The sequence below is a fragment of the Neofelis nebulosa genome, chromosome 6, assembly GCF_028018385.1.
Source record: "Neofelis nebulosa isolate mNeoNeb1 chromosome 6, mNeoNeb1.pri, whole genome shotgun sequence".
In the NCBI taxonomy this organism is placed as follows: domain Eukaryota; kingdom Metazoa; phylum Chordata; class Mammalia; order Carnivora; family Felidae; genus Neofelis; species Neofelis nebulosa.
In genome coordinates, this window is record NC_080787.1 from 42,815,587 (window position 1) to 42,839,063 (window position 23,477).

Below are 23,477 nucleotides of genomic sequence, written 5' to 3' on the forward strand. Positions count from 1 at the left end.
GAAGTTACTATGTACAGTGAACAAGTCCTAGGAATAGGGACGTTCCCAGGCTATGAGCCAAGCCAGGATATTAGAAAGTGGAAGGGAGGCTTAATCCAGGGCTTGTCCAGGCAACACAGGATACTAACTCTCCTAGGCGAACTTCCCACCCCAGTCTTGACCTTTATCCAGTATTTTCTTCTGTGATTACTTGTAATTGAGTGCCTTTTCCCTTCTCTGAAGACAAGGAATATGGCAGAGGGTGAAACAAAGGCAGGGGAAATCTGTTTACAAGATATCCATGTTCCGACTGCCAACTAATAAGCAATTAGCGTCTTAAGGAGAGGATAAGTAGGATTTCAATGTTCAGACACACATACTGTAGGACTACTTGGTATGTGGTACTCGATGGTGATGGCAGGATGGTGTCAAGTCTCGTTTCTTAAAAGGCTTGAGTCTTATGGAGAAGCAAAATTTCACATGTGAATTTCTGGGTGTTTGCCAAACTCTAACTAGGTTTCCAGGAATAATGTGCTCATTGTATCAGACCATGCCTCTTCTTCCCAAGCTTCAAGTGTGATAAATCATCAGAATTTGACCCCAAGACTATATGCAAATGACAAAGCACTTTATCGTATCCCTGCTGAGTCCCAGAATTCCACTTACAGCCAGTCCTCCACAAGACTAGTCTTTGTTCAAAGAATCATCAAGGCTCATACTCCATGAAAAAAATTAACCCTAATTCCTTTAAATGTAGAAGCCTACAAAATCAATGTTTTGAGCCAAAAGCAAAGATTTATTTGCATAAACAAAATACTTTCATTCTAAGTTTGCTCTTACCATCCCACTCTCATTCTCTCTGTTGTGTATTTAGACATTTCTTTCTCCCCCTTCGGTTTTACCATATGTGGACAGAAGTGAAGCTTCAAGAAAGCCTAACAATGAACTTGGCCCTGCACTACCCCTACCCAACAACATGAACTTGTCTGTTCCAGAGATACAAAAGTGAAGTACTTTTTGAAACTGCTGCCTCCTATCAGGCTGCAGTGTGATAAGAACACGAGTCTAAAGTACAGAGATTATATTTAACTGGTGTTTCCATAGTGTTTCAGCAACCCCCTTCTGAAAACCAGTTCTTTTATCTTGAGTAAGCAGCAAGTCCCAGGACAGACCCAGAATTCACTCTAGGGAGAAAATCAATAGTTGATCTCGCTATTTTAACTTTTTAAAAAAAGCTGATTTATTTTGAGAGCAAGAGAGCCAGCATGCAAGCGGGGGAGGGGCAGAGAGAGAGGGAACGAGAGAATCCCAAGCGGACTCCGTGGTGATGTGGGGCTCAGACCCAAGAACCATGAGATCATGACCTGAGCCAAAACCAAGAGTCGGGACATTCTACTGACTGAGTCACCCTGGGACCCCTAACTTTAATTTTTTTTATTTCAAGTAGGCTGTACGCCCAATGTGGGACTTGAATGCAAGGCCCTGCCATTAAGAGCTGCATGCTCTACTGACTGAACCAGCCAGGTGCCCTTGTTTTAATACCATAGTAACGGTAAAACAGAAAATTCCACGAGTTTTCCCAACATCTTTGATACTGAATCCGGGGACATACTCTTTCACCATGAGCACAGGAGTGGATAAAGTGGTGCTCTCTTAGCTTAGAAAGAAAAGGGGACTAATATTTACTATTCTCCATCCCAGCTGGCTGCATACCATAACCTTCTGCTGCTTAAAAGCACAAAGAAATATAGCCAGCCCTCCACCCTACCCCAAACTACCAAACTAGAATTTCTGAAGGAAGTGGGCCTTTTTCTTAAAAAGATTCATAAGGATTTTGTTGAGAGCCGCTGATTTGTTGAGTCATTACTCTGCCCTGAGCAATTCAGCAGGCATTTACTATATGTTACCTCATTTGTTTCATGGCTGAATTCATACACGTTCAGTCACAGAAGCTTTGTGGTGGAAGAAGAAAGAGTTCACCAGGAAGGGATTCTAAACCCTCCTTTCCAGAAATACTGACCCACAGTTCTTGTCCATTCTGATTTCTTCTCACCTTGCTGCTCTTCCCCCTGGACCCTTTGTCTGATTTCTCCCAATTAATTTTTAGGCGAATCTTCCATTACCCAGGTCCAGAACAACAGATGTGTGTACAGAACCTCACTAGACCCCAAAAGAAATTTATTCTTCCATTTCTGTCACCACAAATATCTTGTTAACAACAGAACACTCATCTTTGTAATTTAAACAAAACAAAACCCATCACTCTCTCCTAGGATGAACATGACATTAGATTAACACTAAGCAAACTCACAAATGACAAAAGATGGAAAATTAACTGAAATGTTCATCCTTCCTGAAATTTCTCTTAAACAGCAGAGAAGTATAATCAATGCTGCCACCCAGTGGCAAGCCAAACAAGTCAGGAAGCATCCCGGAGAAAACAGGGTCAGAGGCCCAACATCCGGTTTCCTTGCCTCCTATCAGGCCATCTACTCCTTACCTTCTTGCAAAAAACATCACAGCAACATTTCCCAAGCAATCCCTCCTCCACAGTTCCAGTCCAATCATGAGAATACAGCAACCCAAGTCTGGCCTGTGACACAGACTACTTCACATGAAACTTCCCCTGACCGAGGACTTAAATAGGCCAGTTCACCCAGTGCTATGGTCCAGTAGGGGTTAAAACAGGAAAATGTGGACACATCCAAAGCGCCCGTCTGTTCAGAGTGTGTACACAGTAATTCTGATGTCTGTTGCTTCAAACACCTCCTCAATCATTGCAGATACGTTTTCCCATTGCAGACGATCAAGACCACATCCAATCCTGAAAAAGACAAAACATCTCCGCTGGTTGTGGTGAAGCTATCTGAGAAGTCACTTCTTTCCACTTCCCTTAGGCTGTACCCACTGAAAGCAAAAAGACAAATGATCTGGCCTCACACCTAGGCAGCTATGGCGGGAGTCCGCAAGTTAATTCCTGTTGTGAGTCACCTAAGGCTGTTCCTAGACAGCCCCAACATCCAATAGCTGTCACTTCTCTTTTGCCTAATAAGGTACCACTTCTCAATTGTTTGAGGCTACATTTAGAAAATGTATAACTGCAGTGATATGGGAACCTCACTATCCTTCTAGATCTATTGATAAAAACTAGCTGGTATTTTTAAAATACGCTTATGATAAAGGAATGGAAGGTGAAGGAAGGTAAAAAGAAGGACAAAGGACAGGATCTCTGCAAAAAGGAAATCAAAACAAAATGTCGGGAAGTCCTGAGCTGATTGCATTTCAGTCTTTGCAACACCCTGGTGAAACATCAATCAGCCCATAAAACTCTACTACTACCTGGGGCACCTTTCTTCTAAGATGTTACCTTATTGATCCTCAATATCCCTACAGGAGAAAAAAAGAAGACTTAATATTGCTAATTTCACATAATTAAATCCCTGAAAAAACTGTGATAAAAACACCCAACAATTTCTGATACATAAGACACGAATACATTAAAGCCCAAGGTAAGATGAGGGACCTTGTAGCCACATTTATAGTTAACGTGGAGCTTGGAACAAACCTGCATGCATGGTCAGCACTGACTAAAAACTAGACTGACAGGAAGAGAAATGACCCCAAGCCTATTTCCTAAAATGAAAGTAAAGAGCATGTTGAACCCCCAATATCATTCCCTTAAGTTCCCAATAGCTAGGGTCTAAGACATTACATAAGTGACGTATCCTCTGGCTCCTACCCACATGGACTACAAAACAAGCATGCAGATTAGAAGGCAGTGATAATTTACAACTTTTTCTGTACCAGATTAATGGGCTTGGGATACCTGAAGTGGCCCAGAAGAAAATCACAATTGCTCAGATTTGGTTCTTAAGCTTTTACTCCTTCAAGAACAGAGTCTCAGCCTTAGATAGAAGATGTCCAGATTCAACAGAGAGGACTCAACAACATGTCCTCCCGACTAAGCAGGCTGTGTGTTTTAATCATTCTGATTCATTCAACACAGGCTAAGAAATGGGTAAAACGTGGCCTGAGGTCTGACAACTGGTTCACTGGTGATGTTAAAAAGCTTTTAAATTTGTCCACTTTTAAGCCTGTATTTTGAGTTAGGCTTTCAAGTCATTTGTCTCCCGGTAAGACAGCAAATGTCACCACTCGATTACAAGTATTCATTCGGGGCCCTGGATTTCCTTGCCTGGGCATAGAGAGGTCGGTGACTCCATTCTTCAGACAGTGGGACTTCATGGCCTCTAAACTCTTCTGTAAGTTTTCATAAGTTGGCTTATGTGAAGCCCTTTTCTTTGTAATCTGAGTAAAAGAATGAATTTAAAACTTCCATTAGTCCAAAATGATAGCCAAAGGAAAGCCATCACATTCTCACAACATCCTGATCATTAAAAAACTATATACTTTCAGAATTCATTAGAGCAGGACAAATCTCATATTGTCCCTTCCAGTTATGGGAGGCCCTCAGGAAAATCCACTAAACAGGGCCTGAGAAACCCAGAGAGCACCATGTAATAACTCTTCCTTTTCCCAAGAAGCCCAGGAGATTAGCAGGCCGTGCCTATTGTCTATTGTTTTTAAACAAGGTAGGTCAAAGTCTCTGTGCCACTTCCAAGAGATAAGCAATGTATCTGTAACAAGAAAGAACCCATACCACCTAAAAACTTCCTGTTAAGTCTATTTATTTAGAAACCACAGTTGTTTGCTTTTCATTTCTCTATAAAGAACAAAAAGAAACTGGTAGTGTTCCAAACAAGACTGGAAGTCACATCGACCTTAAGGACAGCATCCCAAGGGCTTAAGGCATGTCCCAGTTCAGTGTGCTATCCAGATCAGACTTGTAGTGGGTTGGCTGCTCTAAGTCACTCAGCACCATCACCAAGCAGCCACACTCCTTCCAGGGCCTAAAGGACATATGGACAGTGGAAGAATCCCACATTGAGGCAGAAGGCAGGAAAAGAGCTAAGTAATACTAGGCACTGCATTTGAGAGGGAAGAACAAAAGAAAAACTCCTTTGGGATATCCATCTTTTGAGATATGTTTCTATCTCACCATAATTAGGAAAGAATTAAGGCACAGGGGACATCCCTAATTTTTCCAAGTCTTAGAACACAGGCTTTTGGTAGTTGTCACAGTGGAGCTGGGAGGCAGCCTCGTGCTCCTTTCTAACGCAGTGCTCCCAATAGCCACCACCACTGGATCTGAGCTGGCATGGATCAGAAGTTGTGGCCATCTTTGTCTGTCTAGAACGGAACATCACGAGCAACACAAATGCAGCAGCCCACATCCAGTCCTTAGAACACCGTAAGAACTGACCCTCGTCTTACCAAGTAATATATATATCGCCCATCTCTCTTCAGAACAGCCACTTCTCCAGATTTCTTTTCTACAAAAAAGTTATTTAATAGTAGAAAGGTATTTAAAAAAACAACACCGATTTGCATTCTTCAATTTAAAATAAAATCTTTACAGATTTGAGTTGACTTTAGTACTAAACAATAATTTCAACTCTGAAGAAACCTAGGGTCTCTGTTAACACTTTGTTTCTTATCAGCCTTCCTTAACTTCCAGCTTTCTTATCCATTTTCTCAGTCTTGTTTTCCTCTTATCCCGTCCTGCCCATATTTTCAAATACACCCTTACTTATTCACTTAAAAAACTTTTAATAACTTTTTCTTTTACATATAAAGAGTTACTGTGTTAAGCATTATGGAGCACAGAGATGTGTAAAAGTTCCTAATTGGTGAAGAGCTTTCAATGAAGGGAAGGTGTCCCGTTTACAAAGAACTACAATAAAAAGCACTATAAACTTTTAATGGAATCACCAGTGGAGTCTCTGACCCGGTAAGCCTGGACCGTGATCTGAGCAACTATTGCCAAAGCTCTGCATGTGATTCTAACTCCTGTCTCTGGTTTAAAATCACTGGTAAAGTGATGGGAACGATTCGTAAGGAAGAGGTTTTAAACTCCTCTTTGAGAAGTAAGTAAAATATGGGTAGACAGAATCTTGAATGCCTAGTTAACACCTATGGACTTTGTTAAGCACTTCCGTTATTAAAAGTTTCAGAAAACTGAAGTAATATCAACAAAGTTTTATGACAGAGGAAGAGATTAGAAACGTTTATGAGAATTCAAGTTTGGTGTGATGAAGACCCAAACTGTAGGCCATTTTTGTAGAGGAAAACCTTAATCTGAAGAGTTCAAGTTCTCAGTGGTTGGGAACCACTGCATGTATATCCTGTCTAATAATTAAAATGTAACAGGTGATCAAGACGGTCTAGCCAAGGCGGACGAGTAAAGCTGTTTTTCAAAACTCACGTTGATTTAACAGCTCCTGCACCCCTCCAAATTTCTTCTTGAAGAGGACAGCTATCCCAGCACCCATTCGACAATCCTCACTGATACAGTGGGCTAAAGAGTCTGTTTTGGGGCATGCAAAAAGGTCTCCTTTCACATAAGTGATCTAAAATGTGAAGAAGGGGAAAGAAAGGTTTTATTTGATACAGAAAAACACTAAGATATTTCTTTCATTTTCCTTTATTGTGTTTCCCACCACTGCCCCTCCTTGATTTAAAACCAAATCTGCTGCAGCACCTGGGTGGCTCAGTCAGTTGAGAGACCGACTCCTGATTTCGGCTCAGGTCATGACCTCATGATTTGACACTGAGCCCCACTCTGCAAAAACAGCGTGGGGCCTGCTTGGGATGCGCACCTGTGCGCACGCGCTCTCTCTCAAAACAAATAAATAAACATTAAAAAATAAATAAAACCAAAGCTGCAGAATTTAAGGAGTTAACTAAAACAAATTAAAGCATGTGTAAGAGAAAAGTGATCATGATCTCTGCCTCGTACTGTATCAGCCTTTCTGAAGCAAATCAGCTGGGGAGGGAGGAAGACAATTCAATTATGGCTTTAATTAAAGTGTTTATGCTTTTGACCTTAATTATTCTGAATTTCAGTTCACTAATAAGTTAATAGTTGTTACGCACTCTGCTTCCGTCTGGATCTTCATTAGGGCTGCCGGCCATGATACTGAGTCGCTATTTCCAGAACTTAGGTGTTTCTTCAGCTACGAGAAGGGAAAAGGAAAAACGCTTAGGCAGCCTGAACATATTATATTCAAATTCCCTGACCACCCACTTGGTAGTCTTCTTCCCCCACCATTTATCGCTGAATGGGAGTTCGTTCAGGCTCTAGAAAGTAAGACAAAATTCTTCTGGGGCAAGAATGAGGAAGGATGGCTAGGTCTGGAGGCGGCCGGGCCCCGCTCGCATTTCGCGCTTTCCTTGGGGGCGCCCCGCTCGGCCAGGGGAAGGAAAGGCGGTCCCTACGACTCGTCTCCTCCTTTTTCCGCGCCCGGGCAAGGCGGATTCAGGACTGTCTCTTCTCTGCAAAACCAAAAGTACTTCCCCAGTGGGTCCGGCACACGAGACAAAAGGAGGGGCTTGGCCAGTCCCGCTGAGCAACCGAGGAGTGTCTGGACCAGGGTAGCTGTACCACCGAACCGCAGGCGTGGAGAGGGAAAGAGGCCTCTCAAGGAAGGCTCGCCCCCATCTGCTCGTGAGGAGGGACGGGGAAGGAGTCTAGAGAGGCCTCCTGTTCTGTCTCCCACCCTAGGGCAGGTCAGCGAGGGAACAGGGCCTGTCCTAGGGTCCCGTGGGAAGGAGAGAGAAGGCTCCCTCAAGCCCCAACATACCGGGGTTACCCTTCCACCTGGAAAGGAGTCGGCCGTTGCGAAGTCCCGCCCCGCGGGGAAGGGCTCCGGATCCAGCCCTGGTAGGTGGGAAGCAGCGGACGAACCCAGACACAGAACCAATCCAGCCACAGCCCTTAATTGCACGCACCTAAAATGGCCGCCCACCACCCGGGAGCGGGGCGGAAACAAGCCTCTCTAGCAAGCCAGCCGAACTCGCACTCTTTGGTAATGGCCGCCGAACTTCCGGCGGTAAAATCCGTGGAAAGTCCCGCCGCTGCCCGGGCATGCGTAACGAGATAGCCCGCCGCGAGTGGGGAAGAACGGCGCTTGCGCCTTAGCCCCAGGGGTGTGTCTCCAGCCACCGCAGAGAAGCGGGTGGGCAGTTGGCAAAGAAGATAGTTAGCGCCTGCGTAGTACTATGTTTAGGGCGGTGTTTGAGTTCAAGGATCTGGCGCGTCCAGAAGGCGCCTGCGTATTCCTTCTGCTGGAGATGGTGTCGAATCAGGAAAGTGGGCGTGGCTCCAGGGAACGCCTGCGCGATGCTCCCTTAACTGGGGGTGGGGCGAACCAGATGCTGGGGTTAGGGGGCGTGGTCTCAGGGGCGCCTGCGCGGAGGCGGTTGGAGGGAGGCCCGATTCCCCTTTGTTCGGGTTCGCCATTTTGCGAGGCAGCGGCAGTGGCGGCGGCAGCGGCGGCTGGAGCCTCTGATTGGGTTTCGGGGTCCGGTACTGGAGCCAATCAGCGCGGGCAGCGAACCGGGGGAGCGAGGCACGGTGAGTGTGAGGAGCCAATATCCAGCGGCCCAGAGCCGGCCCCAGCGCCCCGATTGGCGGGTCTCGCTGACCACTCAGGAGAGGCCCAGGCGCCCGTCGAGCCCCGGGAGTCTAGCTGAGCCTAGCCGAGCGGGGCGGCCGGCGGCCCCGGCCGAGGGCCTGTGAGCGCCCCGGGCCACTCCCGGCCGAGGCCTGCAGGGGGCCGCCCCGCGCGGGGATGGCGCTCTCGGGAGCGAGCACCTCTGGGTCCAGACCCTTGCTGGGTGGCTGTGCCAGTTGGGGATGCGTCCGCATTCTCCCGGCCCTTAGGCCCAATTTGTTAGGCCACAGGCTCGGGGTTGGTGGGCCTGCCTGCCACGAACGCCCATACACGCAGGTGCACACACGCTCGGGGCCTTGGCGATCTCCTTCAGGTCGTTCGGGCTTCATACTGAAGCCCTCCCTTGCACCCTCCACGCTGCGGCCCTCGGGACAGGAAATCTCCCGCTAGGGCCCGCGATCCCCAGCCTTCCGAGAGCTGGGTCTGCCTGTCTGCAGCCCACCTGGGTCGCGAGTGAGGCCTGGGGAAGGTACGCGCCGCGGCCACGGGGCCCGGAGAGCGGCGGGGAGAGGGAGTCGGCCCGCCCCCGCCTCGGCGCCCTGCAGGCCCGCCCCCGCCGTCTCCCGGGTCGGGGGAGGGGGTCGGTTAGTGCGCCCACCCTCCTGCCCCGACGCGCCCCTCCTCTGTGCACGCTCGGCCTGGGTCTCCGGCCCGCCGCCGTTACCACCCCCTTTTGGCTCGTCATTTCCTCTCCTCCCCGCCCCGCTCGCCGGGGCAGAACCGCACACCTCCGTGTTGGAGTCCGACCAAGCGGTCTCCCTTTCTTGTCCTGGCTGTACAGCTGGCCAGCCCCTTCGGTGCCTGGAGCGTCACTCTTAGAAGATTGCCAGCCCTGCTCATTCCTTTTCCCGGAGCAACTCTTGTTTCTCACATCAGTAGTCTTCTCCATTGCTCATCCTGTGAACTCTCTTTTCTTTGGGAATGTAGAATTCTTTTGTTGTTGTTTTCCTTTCACCTTTTTGTGACCCTTTGAATGTGTCAGGCTTGACCCATTAGCTCAGTCCATGGGCATCTTTTGATTTATTTACTTTTGTATACTTTCTAACTTCACGTTAACGTTTTGTAAGCGGATATTTGTAGAAACTTCACAGTGTTGTGGGATTTTCGTTAGGGTGAGAAGAAGAATGCTGACAACCATGTCTCTAGCAGTTAATTTGTACCAAGCAGCGATCTGTGTGCTGGGGAGGAATTAGTAGAGGTAAATAGTAAATAACCTTACTTCCCTGCTGGAGATTGACAAGCGAATGACTAATTAATCCTAACGGTACAATGAGGCCAAGTTCAATTCTGTAAAGTACTGATGTGTGAGCTACCCACAGCCTCAGTGGAAGACTCAGTGTTACCACACTTTTCATCGGCCTTGGAGGACAATGGAATTTCTGCAGACAGGAAGGAATGGAAGAGCACTACTCACAGAAAAGAACATGTGCGGAGGCACCAAACTGTGCTTTGGAAGTGGGGGACCCGGCGGGATGGGCTAGGACACTGGGCAGTTCTGATGAGAATTTAGGCTGGAAAGCCCAGTTGGTAAAAGTGCCTGTATATCTTGATAAGAATTTTCAGAAGCAGTTAATTTTTTGGAGGTTCAGATGGAAGAAATCTGAAAGTATGTGTTTTTTTTTTTCCCCCAGGGTTGGAAAAACAAGTTTCTGACCTGTGAGCTTCTGCTCCATAACAGCAGCTGAGTTTTGGGGCAGAAAGGGAGATTTTTCTCCTAGGACTTTAGAAATTTTTGGGGCGCCTGGGTGGCGCAGTCGGTTAAGCGGCCGACTTCAGCCAGGTCACGATCTCGCGTCTGTGAGTTCGAGCCCCGCGTCGGGCTCTGTGCTGACAGCTTGGAGCCTGGAGCCTGTTTCCAATTCTGTGTCTCCCTCTCTCTCTGCCCCTCCCCCGTTCATGCTCTGTGTCTCTCTGTCCCAAAAATAAAAAAAATAAAAAACATTGAAAAAAAAAATTTAAAAAAAAAAAAAAGAAATTTTTACTCAAGCACCTACTACAGTCCCTGGCACATAGAGGAGGTCTTAAGTATATGGTGCCCATTTTTATAATCATATTTAAGGCCATACAACTGGTAGGTTTCAGAAAACTGATCCAGCGCTCTCTCCACTATGAAAACTTCAGAGACAGGTTTTTTTGTTTTCATTTTTTAAAATCATCTTTAAAGATGATGATAAGTAGTAAATAAGGTTATTTACTATTTACCTCTACCATGAAAGATGTTTAAGTCATCTTAACTTCATTTAATCTTTGGACATTGTCCACATTAATAGGTGGGCACCATGTCTAAGGCATTTTTTAAAACATTTATGTTTGCTTTTTGAATATTGTTTTAACCTTGGCATGTAAAAACAGATACATCTAGTCACTTCAAAACCACCAAGCACTTTCACTAGACTTCTTTCCAAAAGGCAGTTTATAAATTAGAGTCTGGTCTCTGTTGTGTTACACATCTCTAGAGCCTCCACCGTCTGCAGAAGAACTTCTTTGCCTGGAATTTTAAGAGACTATATTCTAGCATCTAGCTTTCTTCTCTTGACATGGGGCTTTTAGTCCGCTGTTCATATCCTGCAGTTACTCTGTCCTTGCTTTTATGCTGTCTCTTCATTTAGAGTACTCCACCCCTTCCCACATCATCACATTTATAAATCCTTCTCACACTTTGGACCAGATCAGATGCCACATTTTCCTAGGGACTTCCTTGACTTAACTGTCCCCAAGTGGAAGAAATGTCTGTTCTCCATATTACCTGTTTCTCTCTTAGGGTTCCAGTAAAGATTTTTACTTTACCAAACTTAAAGATTCTTTGAAGTTAGGATCTTCGTCGGGGTTTTCTTTTTATTTCTGAAACCTTGAGGGTGGTGTCTCGCAGGTGGTGCATCATTAGTAGAGACAAGGAGCGAGTTAGGAACTCCAATCCAGAAATCTCTTGGACAGTAGGGGAGGGACAGTTATTTTTTTCTCCGGCCTTTTCACAAACAGATCAGGACTCATTTGCTGAGTTGTGAAGTCAATTTGCTGAGTAGTGCTGCTAATTTTTTATAATGCAATAGGAAATATTAATGTGCACCTTAGGTTACACAAATCTAAGTATTCACAGAACTTGTTTCAGTTACTTTTTTTCCTCTGTTATGTATGCAGTGATTCGTGATAGAAAATGTGTTTCTTCCTGTGAATTGTGGTCAAAAAAGTTTGGAAGCACTGTTATAGCCTTTACCTGGTAGTGATTATTAAGTATGGTAATTTTGAGGGGCTTTTCACATGCTTATGGTTGAGTTTTGGGAAATTTTCATTTTAAAACGTGTATAGAGCCACATAGAATGGATTCCTAGTAGTTAGCTACATTTAGAGTTCTGCACCTTGAATTGGGAAAGAAGGGGATTTTCGTGCTCACCAAAATAGAGACACACTCGCTCTTTTGAGGGAGAAACTGTTAGGATCAAGAGCTGGACCGAGTAAATCTGGCTGACTTAATTTTGTTCAAAGCTTGGGCAGAAAAGCACTCCAGGAAAGACAGTGTCACATTATATTGCAGTTTTGCTAACTGAAGCTTGTGGTGATAGGAGCACGTGGCTTCAGTGAAGCCGGTTGGGTACGTTCTCCCCATTAGCAGTCTCAGTATCATGCGGCAATCTGAATCTCTCATTAATGTGAGACAGAATTAGACTGAGAACTGCTTCCTTTTTCACCCGTCAAGGCATAATGGATTGAAAAATCTTTAAATTAGAGTGTTTGTATTGCCAGGATAAACTAGGTAAGAAGAAAATCTGTACGACGTTCTATTTATTGCTCATGTACTTGATAAATTTCTGGAAATTAGTGATCAAGGAAAAAAATCTACGGGAATGGGATTTGGGTGGGGGAGGTATTGAAATAGGACATCCCTTCATGATCCTAAATTTTTAAATCAACTATTAAGGTATAGTTTAGACACAAAGCGTAATCTTTTTAAGTGTACATTTTGATGAACTTCGACAAGTTTATACACCTATGCAACCGCCACAACAATAAAAATATATAAAACATTTTCATCACCCCAAAAAGTTCAGATGCTATATCCCAATCAACTTCCCACCCTCACCCCTTCCCCCCTTTCCAATCCCAGGAAACCACTGACTTGTTTTCTGTCTCTAGACTATTGTGGTCTTTTTAGGGTTTCATATAAGTGGAATCCTTTGCTCTTTTGTATCATGACCTAAGGGTCATTAGTTTACAAACATAAATCTATTGTACTGCAGTTAAAGACAAGATAGTTCAGGGAAGACCATTAACTTCCCTGGCAGGGCCACTTAGTCTTGCTGAAAACCCGATTTTCTGTACTGTTCCCAGAATCTCTCAGGAGCTGGCTTTGTCAACTAGCTCAGGAGTGAACCAGTATAAAAATCAGAAAGTCAGTTTGTTCGTATGCAGTGAGAAATAACCATCAAGTTTACTTGTGTTGCTGATCACATTTGCTCTCTGTTGCTATATCTGTATGTAAATCCAAATTAGATAGTTGCTTGGTGAGCATTCTATCAGAGCAAGGGGAGTGAGTTGGCTCCCATATGGCTACAGAACATCATGCTGTGGCAGCATAGTCATCCTGTCCTTATTTATGGCTCTCTTACTCTGCCTACCCTTTTGGTTATGAGTAATAGGCTATGCACACATTTTAGTACAAACGTTTTCCAAACATATAGTGAAGTTGAAAGAATTTTACAATGAACACCAGCATACCCATTCCCTAGAGTCAGCTGTTCACGTCGTACCATACTTGACTTAGCGGGTATTTCTATCCATTCATCTATCAATCCATCCTATTTTTTGATGCATTTCAAAGTGAACGTTAGACCTCAGTATACTTCTTCCTAAATACTTGCACATGCACTTGAATATATTTTATTTCTTTCACACCATATTGAGACAGCTTGCAAGTAATTAATCTCATCTAGCATGTGTGGATTTATGGATAGTAGTGCATCACTTTGCTTATGTAACCTGCAGTTCATTTTGGCTGACATAAGTTTATCATTCAAATTTTGGAACATATGAAGGCCTAGAGAAAAATTGGGGCAAAGATTTATCTACATTTTGCTTATATATATGCCTGTACCTTCCCCATACTTCCAAGGTGAACTAGTCTTTGGCAGTTGGTATAATTTTAAATTTCGAATCAAGTCTATCCAGGGTTCTCAAATATTTCCATTTATCTAATCATGTCCTTATTTCAGAAGAGTCTGTAACTGATAAGGGTTGTGAAAAGGATAAATTTGAGCAAGGCCTGGATATTCAATAATATTAAAGACTTAGTAATTTTGTAATGTTTGAAATGATACTGTAGAGACAATATTGTGATAACCTGGTAAAGACAAAAGAAGAGCCTTTACTCTTTAGAGATAGATGCTGAAGTGTTCACAGAATTTTGGAATAATACAGTGTCTGGGATTTATTTCAAAGTAACTCAGGGGTGAGTGGAAAGTGGACGAGTTGTGTGAGACAGGATTGAGCATGGGTTAGAGTTGGAGATGGCTGTGTGGGGTTCATTAATGATCTCGCTACTCTTGTATAGGTTTGGAAACTGCCATAAAGAGAATTAAAATTATATAATAAAGGGTAGGCTATTACTAGGCATTCAAATGCAAGAGTGAGGGAAACTTAAGTTCTTTTTAGAGGAACTCATAGCCTCAATATGTTGTATAAAACTTTCCTTCTATTTAATCTGTAAACATCATTTTTGCCATTACTATAACTTCTTATTCCTTCCTCTGAATTAAAATGCAAAACGCTAATAAGCCTTTGTTCGAGCTATCTACTTAATGAAGATTTTGATAAGCAAAATGGTTGATTTCAGGTCTGGGTAATTGACTTACTAAGCAATAAACCCTGAAGTTTTAAATTGCAGACCATATGTAGAGAACTGGAGTAACCCCTTTGGTATAGTATTGGCAGGCAGCAAATGTATGTTATAAATTGAAGAAACTGTTTCTCCTCTGAAGTCATGTGCAGACCTGGGAACTAGTGTTAAATGGGTCTTGCAACAAAGTGACACTGTAGTTTAAGGAGTATTTTTCTAAGATGGAAGTGTTGCACTACTGGTAGTATTGAAAGGTAAGGCTGCCAGTAAGAAATGACTAAAAGCACTTTTAAGGCATGTGAAATGGCATTATGATGTTGTTGGCGTGAGTGTGCCCTGTAATCGTAGATACAAATGATATCAAAATGAACATTTCCTATTCTCTTCCCCAGTTTTCTTACAAATGAAGCACAGCAGTAAGTTATCGATGTTAATCGTCTGGCGAGGCTTTTGTTAACAATCTCACTTAGTTTCTTTCCCAACCTTTCTAATAGGAGTGCGTTTTGCAGTCTTCTAGGACCTCCAGAGTGAAACTCACTGTGGCCAGGATTCTAACTTGGAGGGATCATGGAGCAGTATACAGCAAACAGCAATAGTTCGACAGAGCAGATTGTTGTGCAGGCTGGACAGATTCAGCAGCAGGTATGGACGTAAAACTGCTTTAAACAGCACAGCGATGGGGCCGATACTGGCACTGCTTAAGTGGGGATTTAGAGGTACCAGATCTTAGGAATAATAGGTCTGGTGACTTGTGCTGAAGTGCTTTTTGAAGATTGGATTTGTTGCGCTTTCTCTCATCATATGTTCAGAGCTCTGTAGTCTGTAGTCAGTCTGTAACCACATAGAACTTGCTCTTTACAGGAACCTGGTTTAATATGAAATTGCCCATTTTATTTTACTAAAAGTCAAAATAGTCTGTTCTCAGATGGAAATTCGGAACTTTGCGTTTTTTCTGGATTCAGTTTTGTTGTTTCTTTTCTTGATGAAGCTAGCCTGTGATCTTTTAAGGCTTTGGCCACAGTAGATAAACCAAGATAGCCCACTTCCAAGAAATCCACTGGTTTTCGATTCGATCCGCCACGATGCTTATTTTGAAAAGCTCTAGATCAACATGAGGTTAATATTTAGACAACCACTCTTATGGGTAAGCTCATATTAGAAAGGAATTCCCTGCTGGTTTATTCCTAATTAAGATAGATTCCTTTCTTGAATTTATACAGAGATGACATTTTCTGACGCTCTATTCCTGGCTTCCTTTTAGTAAAAAGTTTACTTGTTTTTCTCCCTCGAAGAAAAGAAATTTGTCATTCATTGACTGGACCTGAGGCCAAGATTGGGAATGTTTTGTTTCCAAAAGGGAATTTGGAGAATAGAGAAAAGTAGATGGTAGGACATCTACCATCTAATGATCAAAGGAAAGAGCTGACTCTTGATTAAAAGAGTAATTATTTAAATTCCTTCACTGGCTTTCCTTCCACACAGCTGCTGTGGCTCTGGCAGCTTCCTTCAACCGCCTTCTTAGGAAAGGGGATTCCACAAAGGTCCCTCTATTCACTCCAGTGCCTTGATGGACAAATTCTTATTCTGTTAGAACTTAACCATTAGAGGTTATAAATATTAGGCTAAATCACTGAAAACAGTGTTTCCCAGGTAATCCAGTTGAGTAGAAGTAATCTTAGTTTGGGGACACGAGAGCATTGACCAGCATGAAGATGATTTTGGTTCACAGTGATTGCTTCATTCTTTCTATCTGGTGATTGTATTTAAGTCCCAGAAATTCTTCATTGTAGCTTCAAAGCTGTAGAAACCTGATAACTTTGTGGTTGTGAACTCATTTGAGGAAATAAAAGGAGCATTAAAATCACGATAAGCAGAAGGATCAAATGCTTATTTCTGGGGGGAAGGGTTGCATTAAAAATTTTTGTGTTAATGATGACAACTATTTTGATGATTGAGTCATGGAAGTGTGTTTTGAGTTTCACTCGGGGGACAAGGGCTAATATCTTTAATCCTGCTTGCTACCCACAACAAAAGAGCTTCAGTATAGGGAGCTGTACAGTTTGAAAGTCCTCCGCTGGGTGGGACTGTTCAAAGAAGACTCCCTCCCTCTCCCGTAAGAGGTAAGGTGTGTTCTCATGTCTTGACCTATACATTTCCTTCCTGATACATTTCAAGCTCTTCCTGTTCCTGTTCTCAGCAGCAGGGTGGTGTCACTGCTGTCCAGTTGCAGACTGAGGCCCAGGTGGCATCCGCCTCAGGCCAGCAAGTCCAGACCCTCCAGGTAGTGGTGCCCTCTCTGATTCTCTGTAAGCACTGCATGAACTTCTCCTGTCCTCACGTCTGGTGCTATTTGTGGTAGGGTCTCAAGCAGGAATGGCAAAGTCAATTGCATGTCTTTGATGCTGTTAACTTGTCTTTGAGGCTTATAAGATTCCAGTTTCCTCATATTTCATGCCTGGTCATGTAGTGACCTCAGTGTCCATTTCCTGAAAATTGAATTTGGCTGCTATGTGTCTTTGGGGATACCTGGCAAGGAAATGGTGTAAGTGACACGAAGAAATTCTTACAAGTGGCATTAGAATCTGTTTGGAGCTCAAGCTCTGTAATCAGATTGCATAGTAAACTTTTGTGAATTTGTGTTATAGTGGAACAGAAAATACCTAGAGTTAGAGAGCGTTTTATTTTCATTAAAAGGGCAACTCAGCTCAAAATAATCATTGTACTTGGCAAGGTTTATCTAATCAGTGAATCTTGTTAATCTCTTAACTGTTGCCTTTTTGCTACCTTTCCTGGGGAAACCATGACCTATTTTATTATTAGATTTGCAAAGACTATCCTATACCTCTTGGTTGGACAGAGGTGGCATATGCTTTCTAGAAGTCTCAAGTCTTATAGCCACTATAAGAACTCTTACTTAACCAGTGTAGTTCCCCTAACGTTATATATGGCCAAGTTAAATGTCCGAAATTGGAAGTATGTTTTGGCCAGTTCCTATGTAAAAACGAGAGTAGAAGCATAAGTCTTCTCTGTGTCTTCCCGTTACTTTGATTAAAATGACTGTATTTTTGAGAAATTGGCAAAATTTGAGTGCCCTGCCTTTTTTCCTCCAGTGAATGGAAATGATTCAAAGTAGGACCTAGAATGCAGAACTGGCATCTCATTAGTGCTGCTCAACGTCCTGCAGTTACATGCCCCTTGCTGCAATCCTTTTACGTTAACCTTTCAGCCCCAGCCCCACACCTGCCACTGTGTCTGATGATGCCCTGCAGTCCATTTGGAACATAAATTAGGCCACAAAAGGCTAAGCTTGTAGGTGCTGCCAAACTATGTTCGAACCTCTGACTTCAACAGCTTGTTGTTCATGCTTCTCATGCTTGCTTCATCTTTTTGATATATAAAACAGTATTGTCATTAACCACTTGTGGAATGGGAATGTAACATGCTCTTAACTGTATGGCTTCTTGTCTGATGCATGTGTCGTTGTAATCACTCATGTCGTAAACACAGTGGGCTCCTTGGAGTCTTCCAACAGTTTATCAGTTACACGTTTAGCATGTCAGTAAGGGGAGAAGTTTAAGATGATGGGTAGTCAGAAAATTATGAACAGTTGTGCCTTAAAACGTGGGTTTCTCACTTAGTAGATTTTCTTAGAAATGGCGACACCTTATGGAGATGATGAAGACCTTTCCTCTAGGGGTCTCATTATTTTGAAGAACTTTAAATACTTCTCTCAGTTATTCATGTAATAAATATTCAGAACAGTCCTTTCTGATGGAGTATATGCAAGCATGACTGTGGCAAAGGGAATTTAATTTGATAAGGAAAGGAGAAAACATGAGAGAATCGGATTGTAAAGTCCTTTAAAAAGTAAAGTGGAATTTCTCTGAACAGTTTATAAAACTTAGGATTTCAGCGTTCCTGAAGCTTCTGACGCATTTGGTGTTGGCAGTGGTGGTGGTGAGGAGGGGGCCTTAATATCTAATTGGTTCGTCTAGGGCAGATTAATCTTTTCACCAATTACTGTTATTTAAACATACTTGCAATGGCATTAAGAATGAATCTTTTAGTCATGTGAAAAGTCTTGTGTTCTGCTATGAATAATTCCTCAAAACAAAGATAGCATCTGTAAATGAAAGTTTTGGACTTCTAGCTGTTCTTTTGAACATTCCATTTTACTTCTAACATGGCTTGTTTTTTGGTTTCCAGAATGCATTCAGTTAGGTATTTTTATATTGGGACTCAGGATGTTACAGAGCATGTATAATGCCTTGACTTCTAGAGTAGTCCATTTACTCGAAGAGCTTGAAAGTTGGGAGATTTTTGGTACACTTGAGTGTGTAATTCCCATATTTATCACTGCTTCTGTTAAAACTGAAACAGCTGTGCAGATATCACAGAGTCCAGTGTGAGGAATTCTCCCACAGAGATTGAAAACTGACCAGAAGCTATTTCTGGGCCTTTTCCTAGTGGGCTCTTGAAACAACCATAGGACTAGAAGTCCCAGAGTGAGATGAAGAGGGTAGAAGTTGTGTATTTCATTTATGCCTGAGAGACTATGGAGAAAAAGGGTCTTCTCCATAAGCTTCCAGAGCTGCTTGCTACCCAGCCTCCTGCAGTCTCTGCTGGGTAGTTTGATTTATTCCTTCCAGGTCATTTAGAATTTACACTCAGCCACCATCACCACCATCAACTACCCCCCCCCCCCCCCGTCATTGCTTCCTCTCCAGCCTTCCCTAGAAACTATTCCTGAATATTGGTCTCAAAAGATACATAGTCTGAATATTTTGATAAGTACTTTGTGTGGATTTAGCCTGTACTTGCTGATAAATGCCTTATATCTGTGGAGACTTCCTGACGACCCTGAATATACTTCATTATATCTGACCTTAAAGTCTTCAACTTGGCATTTAGTCAAAGACAGAGTATTTTTGAAGAAGATAACTTAAGGACAAGGACTTGAGACTTACTTCCTTGGTGTCTCTCCTACCTTTTCCCCCTCCACCAAGGCCACAGAATAATTCCAGTGATTATCTTTTGGTGAAAACCATTTTGTGTCTCATGTTACTTCATTGTTTCTTATTTTATTTCATTCTAGGTCCAGGGGCAGCCATTAATGGTACAGGTCAGTGGAGGCCAGTTAATCACATCAACTGGCCAACCCATCATGGTCCAAGCTGTCCCTGGTGGACAAGGTCAAACCATCATGCAAGTACCTGTGTCTGGGACACAGGGTTTGCAGCAGGTGAGTGATGCAAAAAATGTTTGAACAGAGTATCAGAATAGAGGTCTTAAAGAAGAGGTTGTTAGAAACTGTTAGACAATTGATGTTACGTTTAAGTGTTTGCCAGCCTACATTCACAGTCACTTTTCTACTTTTGTGGTATCCGTGATATAAAGCAGAGCTGTATAGAAATTGGGCATTTCTGGGAAGGACTAACATATGAGACATGATCTTGAGCCCGTTAAGAATACAAAAAGATGAGAGTCTAGTTTAATAGAAGTAATTCATTGGTTTGATCTTTGTCAGAGCTTCTGGGAACTGAGGGAGGGAATTCACAGTGTGCTTTGGAAATTGTAGTTTTTGGTCAGGGATGTCATCCTTTCATTTCGTTCCAAGTAATTTATAGTTTGAATTACCTAGTAGGTGATGAAAAAGAAAGTATTTCAGTCCAATCCCATTGCACACCCGTAAAGCTATAGTTAGAGCAAAATTTATAACCCTTAAATATTTTATTTTAAAAGAACTGAAAGCTGGGATTTCTTTCATAAAGTTAGGAAAAGAATAAAATGAGCAAGACAGTAGATTAAAATTAAAGAAGAAAAATACCAAAAATGTCGGAAGGGTAAATAGAAGCGGATTCTTTAAACAGATCAGTAAAGTAGTTAGGTAAAGCCACAGGAGAGACTGATTCCAAAACCGAAAACAGGTAAAAAACAAGACATGCACCTCTGTGGCATCAAGTTTTTAAAAACTAGAGTAATTTTTATCAAGTAGGTAAAAATTAAAAAGAGTTTATATCCATGCTAGAATGTATGCAGGGAAAAGGAAACACTCATCATTATAGATAATTTAAAATTCTGAAGGCATCCCGCTGTTAAGTACATAAGCATAAACTGTTGCTCTTTCTGCCCCACTTCTGAGAATCTTTTGTGTAAGAAGAAGAGCATCCATGTATGGGGAAATGTACAAAGACATTTATTGCAACACTGTACTAGCAAAAAAAAAAAAAAAAAAAATTTGTGACCTGAATGTTCATTTCATCAATAAGGATAAAGAAATGGCTGAATACATCATACTCCATATATGGAATATTTTGTCCTTATTGAAAAGGATGAATTGTTGGCTGGGGAGGTAGTCAATATTGAAGTATTTTTAGTAAAAAATAATTTGCAGAGAAATACATACTAAGTGATTTCTGTAATGAATAGCCAAACACCCGTGGGTGTATAGGTTTGTATATCTGTTTCATTTTAACAGTTAAAATGATCGCATTAATAATTTAGTTTTTCTTACCACCTTTAATCCCTTTATGATGATTGGTCAATTTGATGAATCAGAATTTATAATTTGCAAAGTGTATTCAGAGAATTTTTTTTTTTTTGCTTTATTTTTGGTTTTTTGCTTTTATGAGTAAGGTTACTGTAAATGTGTTTGAGTGCGATTGCTTCATTTTTCAGTTGAATTCTTAAGGTAATTTCTTTGGAGTGGGAGGATTGCTTGAGCAAAGGGTAAGATCATTTTTAAGGCTATTGGCATATTTTTGCCAAGATAGAGTTGTAGTTAGGATTAAAAATAGTTTCCACATTGCTACATGCATGAATGTATGAGGCTTTAAATGTGTTTTGTGAGTGTGCTTGCCGCAGCTTCTTACTGCTGTTTCATTTCTGTCCTTCCTCTCATGGCCTCCTCTTAGCCCTCTTTGTCACACCTTCCTCTCCACTGTCAAATAGAAACAGTGTGATAGAACACCAGGAATAGTGTACTGTGAGTGCAGTGACCTGACTTTCATTCCCAAGTCTGCCATTAAACAGGATTTCTGATCTTGGCCAAGTCATTTGATTGTCCTTACTCTCATCCAAAAATGGAGTTTATATCAGGTGATTCTTAGGGTTCATTCCAGCTCTAAATTCTGTGATTTTATGAGGGGGTTTTTAGGCCTTTAAGAGACTTTGAGAGGTTATTTATTTCATTGCCTTCCCTCCCAAGTAGGACTATAGTCACACCATCCTGGAGAAATTCTTTTCTGTTAACCTGTATAAAGCTCTAGGTACAAGTCTATAGAAGAGTATTTTTTAGCCTTTGTTTTGTTGTGTGTTTTTTTTTTAACCTTTTTTTTTTTTTTTGATTATATGCTGTATTTTAGAATTCCAGTGAAACCTGTATCCCCTTAGAAAAGGTGCAGATGTCCAGATACATGCTAATTTTGAGTGTAATTTTGGATTAAGATCCTTGGCTTGATAAAGACAGTAGAACCAAAGTAGAAAGAGGAAAAAAAAAAAAAAGGCAAGAATATTGGAAGTTGATATCTAACAAAAATAGTATAAAATATCAGTGAAGAAGTAGTTTAAGAATGACATAGAAAAAGAGAATCGATGTCTACTTCATACTATATACTTGGTAGATTCACAGGTCTAAATGTAAAAAAGCATACTTGGAAACTGTTAGACTTTATTTCCTGGAGAATTTTCTTTATATTGTGGGGGTAGAGAAGAATATTTTTAAAGACATAAAAACCAAATTGATTTGCCTACTTTAAAAACGTATATATATCAAAATGTAAATAAAAGGGTGCAGGTGTGCAGAAGATATTAACACATAAAGCTGGGTTTGTACCCAAAATACATAAAGAACGTTTATGTATTGATACGAAAATAACAGTCCAGTAGGAAAATGGGCATAGAATATGAATAGATGGAAAAAGAAACCTAATGACTAAAATAAGTATTCCTTGCTATTTGAAACTCAGGAAATAGATTCAGATAACTAAATTGTTTACTTATTTATTTGCTACTACTTCCTAAGTGCCAACTATGAGCTGAGTCTTTGGGAAAAGTAGTTAAGAAGACCTAGGTAGCGGATTCTGGGAAGATGGCAGAGTAGGACATACCAGGAATCTGTGTCCCCACCTACACAACAATTGCATTGGCAGAATTTGATATAAACTATTTTGGAACTCTGGAGTTTATTGAAAACTTTTTTACTTCCAGGGGAAGGCATAGACTTCTATTGAAGTTAATTTCAGTAAGTTTCTGCTTTTAGCCCAGTACCAGCTACCCAGTACCCTAGCAGGCAGCTGCACACGTGTCTTAGAGGAGCTTATGAGCAGTTTATAGGAGCCAAGGTGAGCAAAGTGGACCTTGTCCTCTAAAATCAGAGATCACTGATTGCTGTTTCTGATCACAGAGGTGCAAAGACCAGCAAGATACATGGAGCAGAAACTGACAGATTTGAGGGGAGAAATAGACAACTCTACAATAATAGTTGGAGACGTCAGTACCCTCCTCCTCTTAACAATAGGCAGAACAACCAGATAGAAGATAAGTAAAGGAATAAACTACATAAAACAATAGGCTGACTAGATAAGACAAGCATATACAGAATAATCAACAATAGCATAAACATTTTCCTCAAGTGCATCTGGGACACTTTCCAGGAAAGACCATATGTCAGGTCACAAATTAAGTCTTAGATAGATTGCATATAAAGTATCTTCTCTGACCACAGTGGGATGAAGTTAGAAATTAACAACAGAAATAAAAGTGGAAAAGTCACAAATTGTGGAAATCAAACAGTATACTCTTAAATAAACAATGGATCAAAGGAGAAATTACATGAGAAATTAGAAAGTACAGGTGAATGAAAACAAAGGCCAACATACTAAAATTCACAGGACATGGCAAAAACAGTGTTTAGGGGGAAATTTATGGCTATAAATGCCTACATTAAAAAATAAGAAAGATTGGGGCGCCTGGGTGGCTCAGTCGGTTAAGCGTCCGACTTCAGCTCAGGTCACGATCTCGCGGTCCGTGAGTTCGAGCCCCGCGTCGGGCTCTGGGCGGATGGCTCAGAGTCTGGAGCCTGCTTCCGATTC

At 42.0% G+C, this 23,477-nt stretch overlaps 2 protein-coding genes across 13 annotated transcripts in view; one reads left to right on the forward strand and one right to left on the reverse strand.

Moving 5' to 3' along the window:
* Positions 1-754: 754 nt before the first annotated feature.
* OARD1 (O-acyl-ADP-ribose deacylase 1) lies at positions 755-8,154 on the reverse strand. 4 transcript variants are annotated; one of them, XM_058733862.1, is made up of 6 exons: positions 7,831-8,154; positions 6,976-7,055; positions 6,305-6,449; positions 5,314-5,372; positions 4,175-4,287; positions 755-2,803 (listed from the first exon to the last, which is right to left on the reverse strand). In XM_058733862.1, the coding sequence occupies exons 2-6, from the start codon at positions 7,012-7,014 to the stop codon at positions 2,701-2,703; spliced, it is 459 nt and encodes a 152-aa protein (XP_058589845.1). In that variant the 5' UTR covers positions 7,015-7,055; positions 7,831-8,154; the 3' UTR covers positions 755-2,700. The 4 variants fall into 4 exon arrangements, with proteins under 4 accessions (XP_058589845.1, XP_058589844.1, XP_058589846.1 ...); XM_058733861.1 differs by lacking the exon at positions 7,831-8,154 and adding an exon at positions 7,683-7,824; XM_058733863.1 differs by lacking the exon at positions 7,831-8,154 and adding an exon at positions 7,148-7,172.
* A 160-nt stretch (positions 8,155-8,314) lies between these two features.
* Positions 8,315-23,477, forward strand: part of NFYA (nuclear transcription factor Y subunit alpha) — a 34,428-nt gene continuing 19,265 nt past the window's right edge. For 2 of the 9 annotated variants that reach the window (XM_058733847.1, XM_058733854.1), the window contains exons 1-4: positions 8,315-8,455; positions 14,895-15,027; positions 16,583-16,669; positions 19,481-19,627. In XM_058733847.1, coding sequence (XP_058589830.1) covers positions 14,953-15,027; positions 16,583-16,669; positions 19,481-19,627 — 309 coding nt within the window. In that variant the 5' untranslated portion in view covers positions 8,315-8,455; positions 14,895-14,952. Of the gene's footprint in view, positions 8,456-8,651; positions 8,832-14,879; positions 15,028-16,582; positions 16,670-19,480; positions 19,628-23,477 lie in introns of those variants that run through there. The other 7 variants (XM_058733855.1, XM_058733856.1, XM_058733852.1 and 4 more) reach the window with 6 other exon arrangements.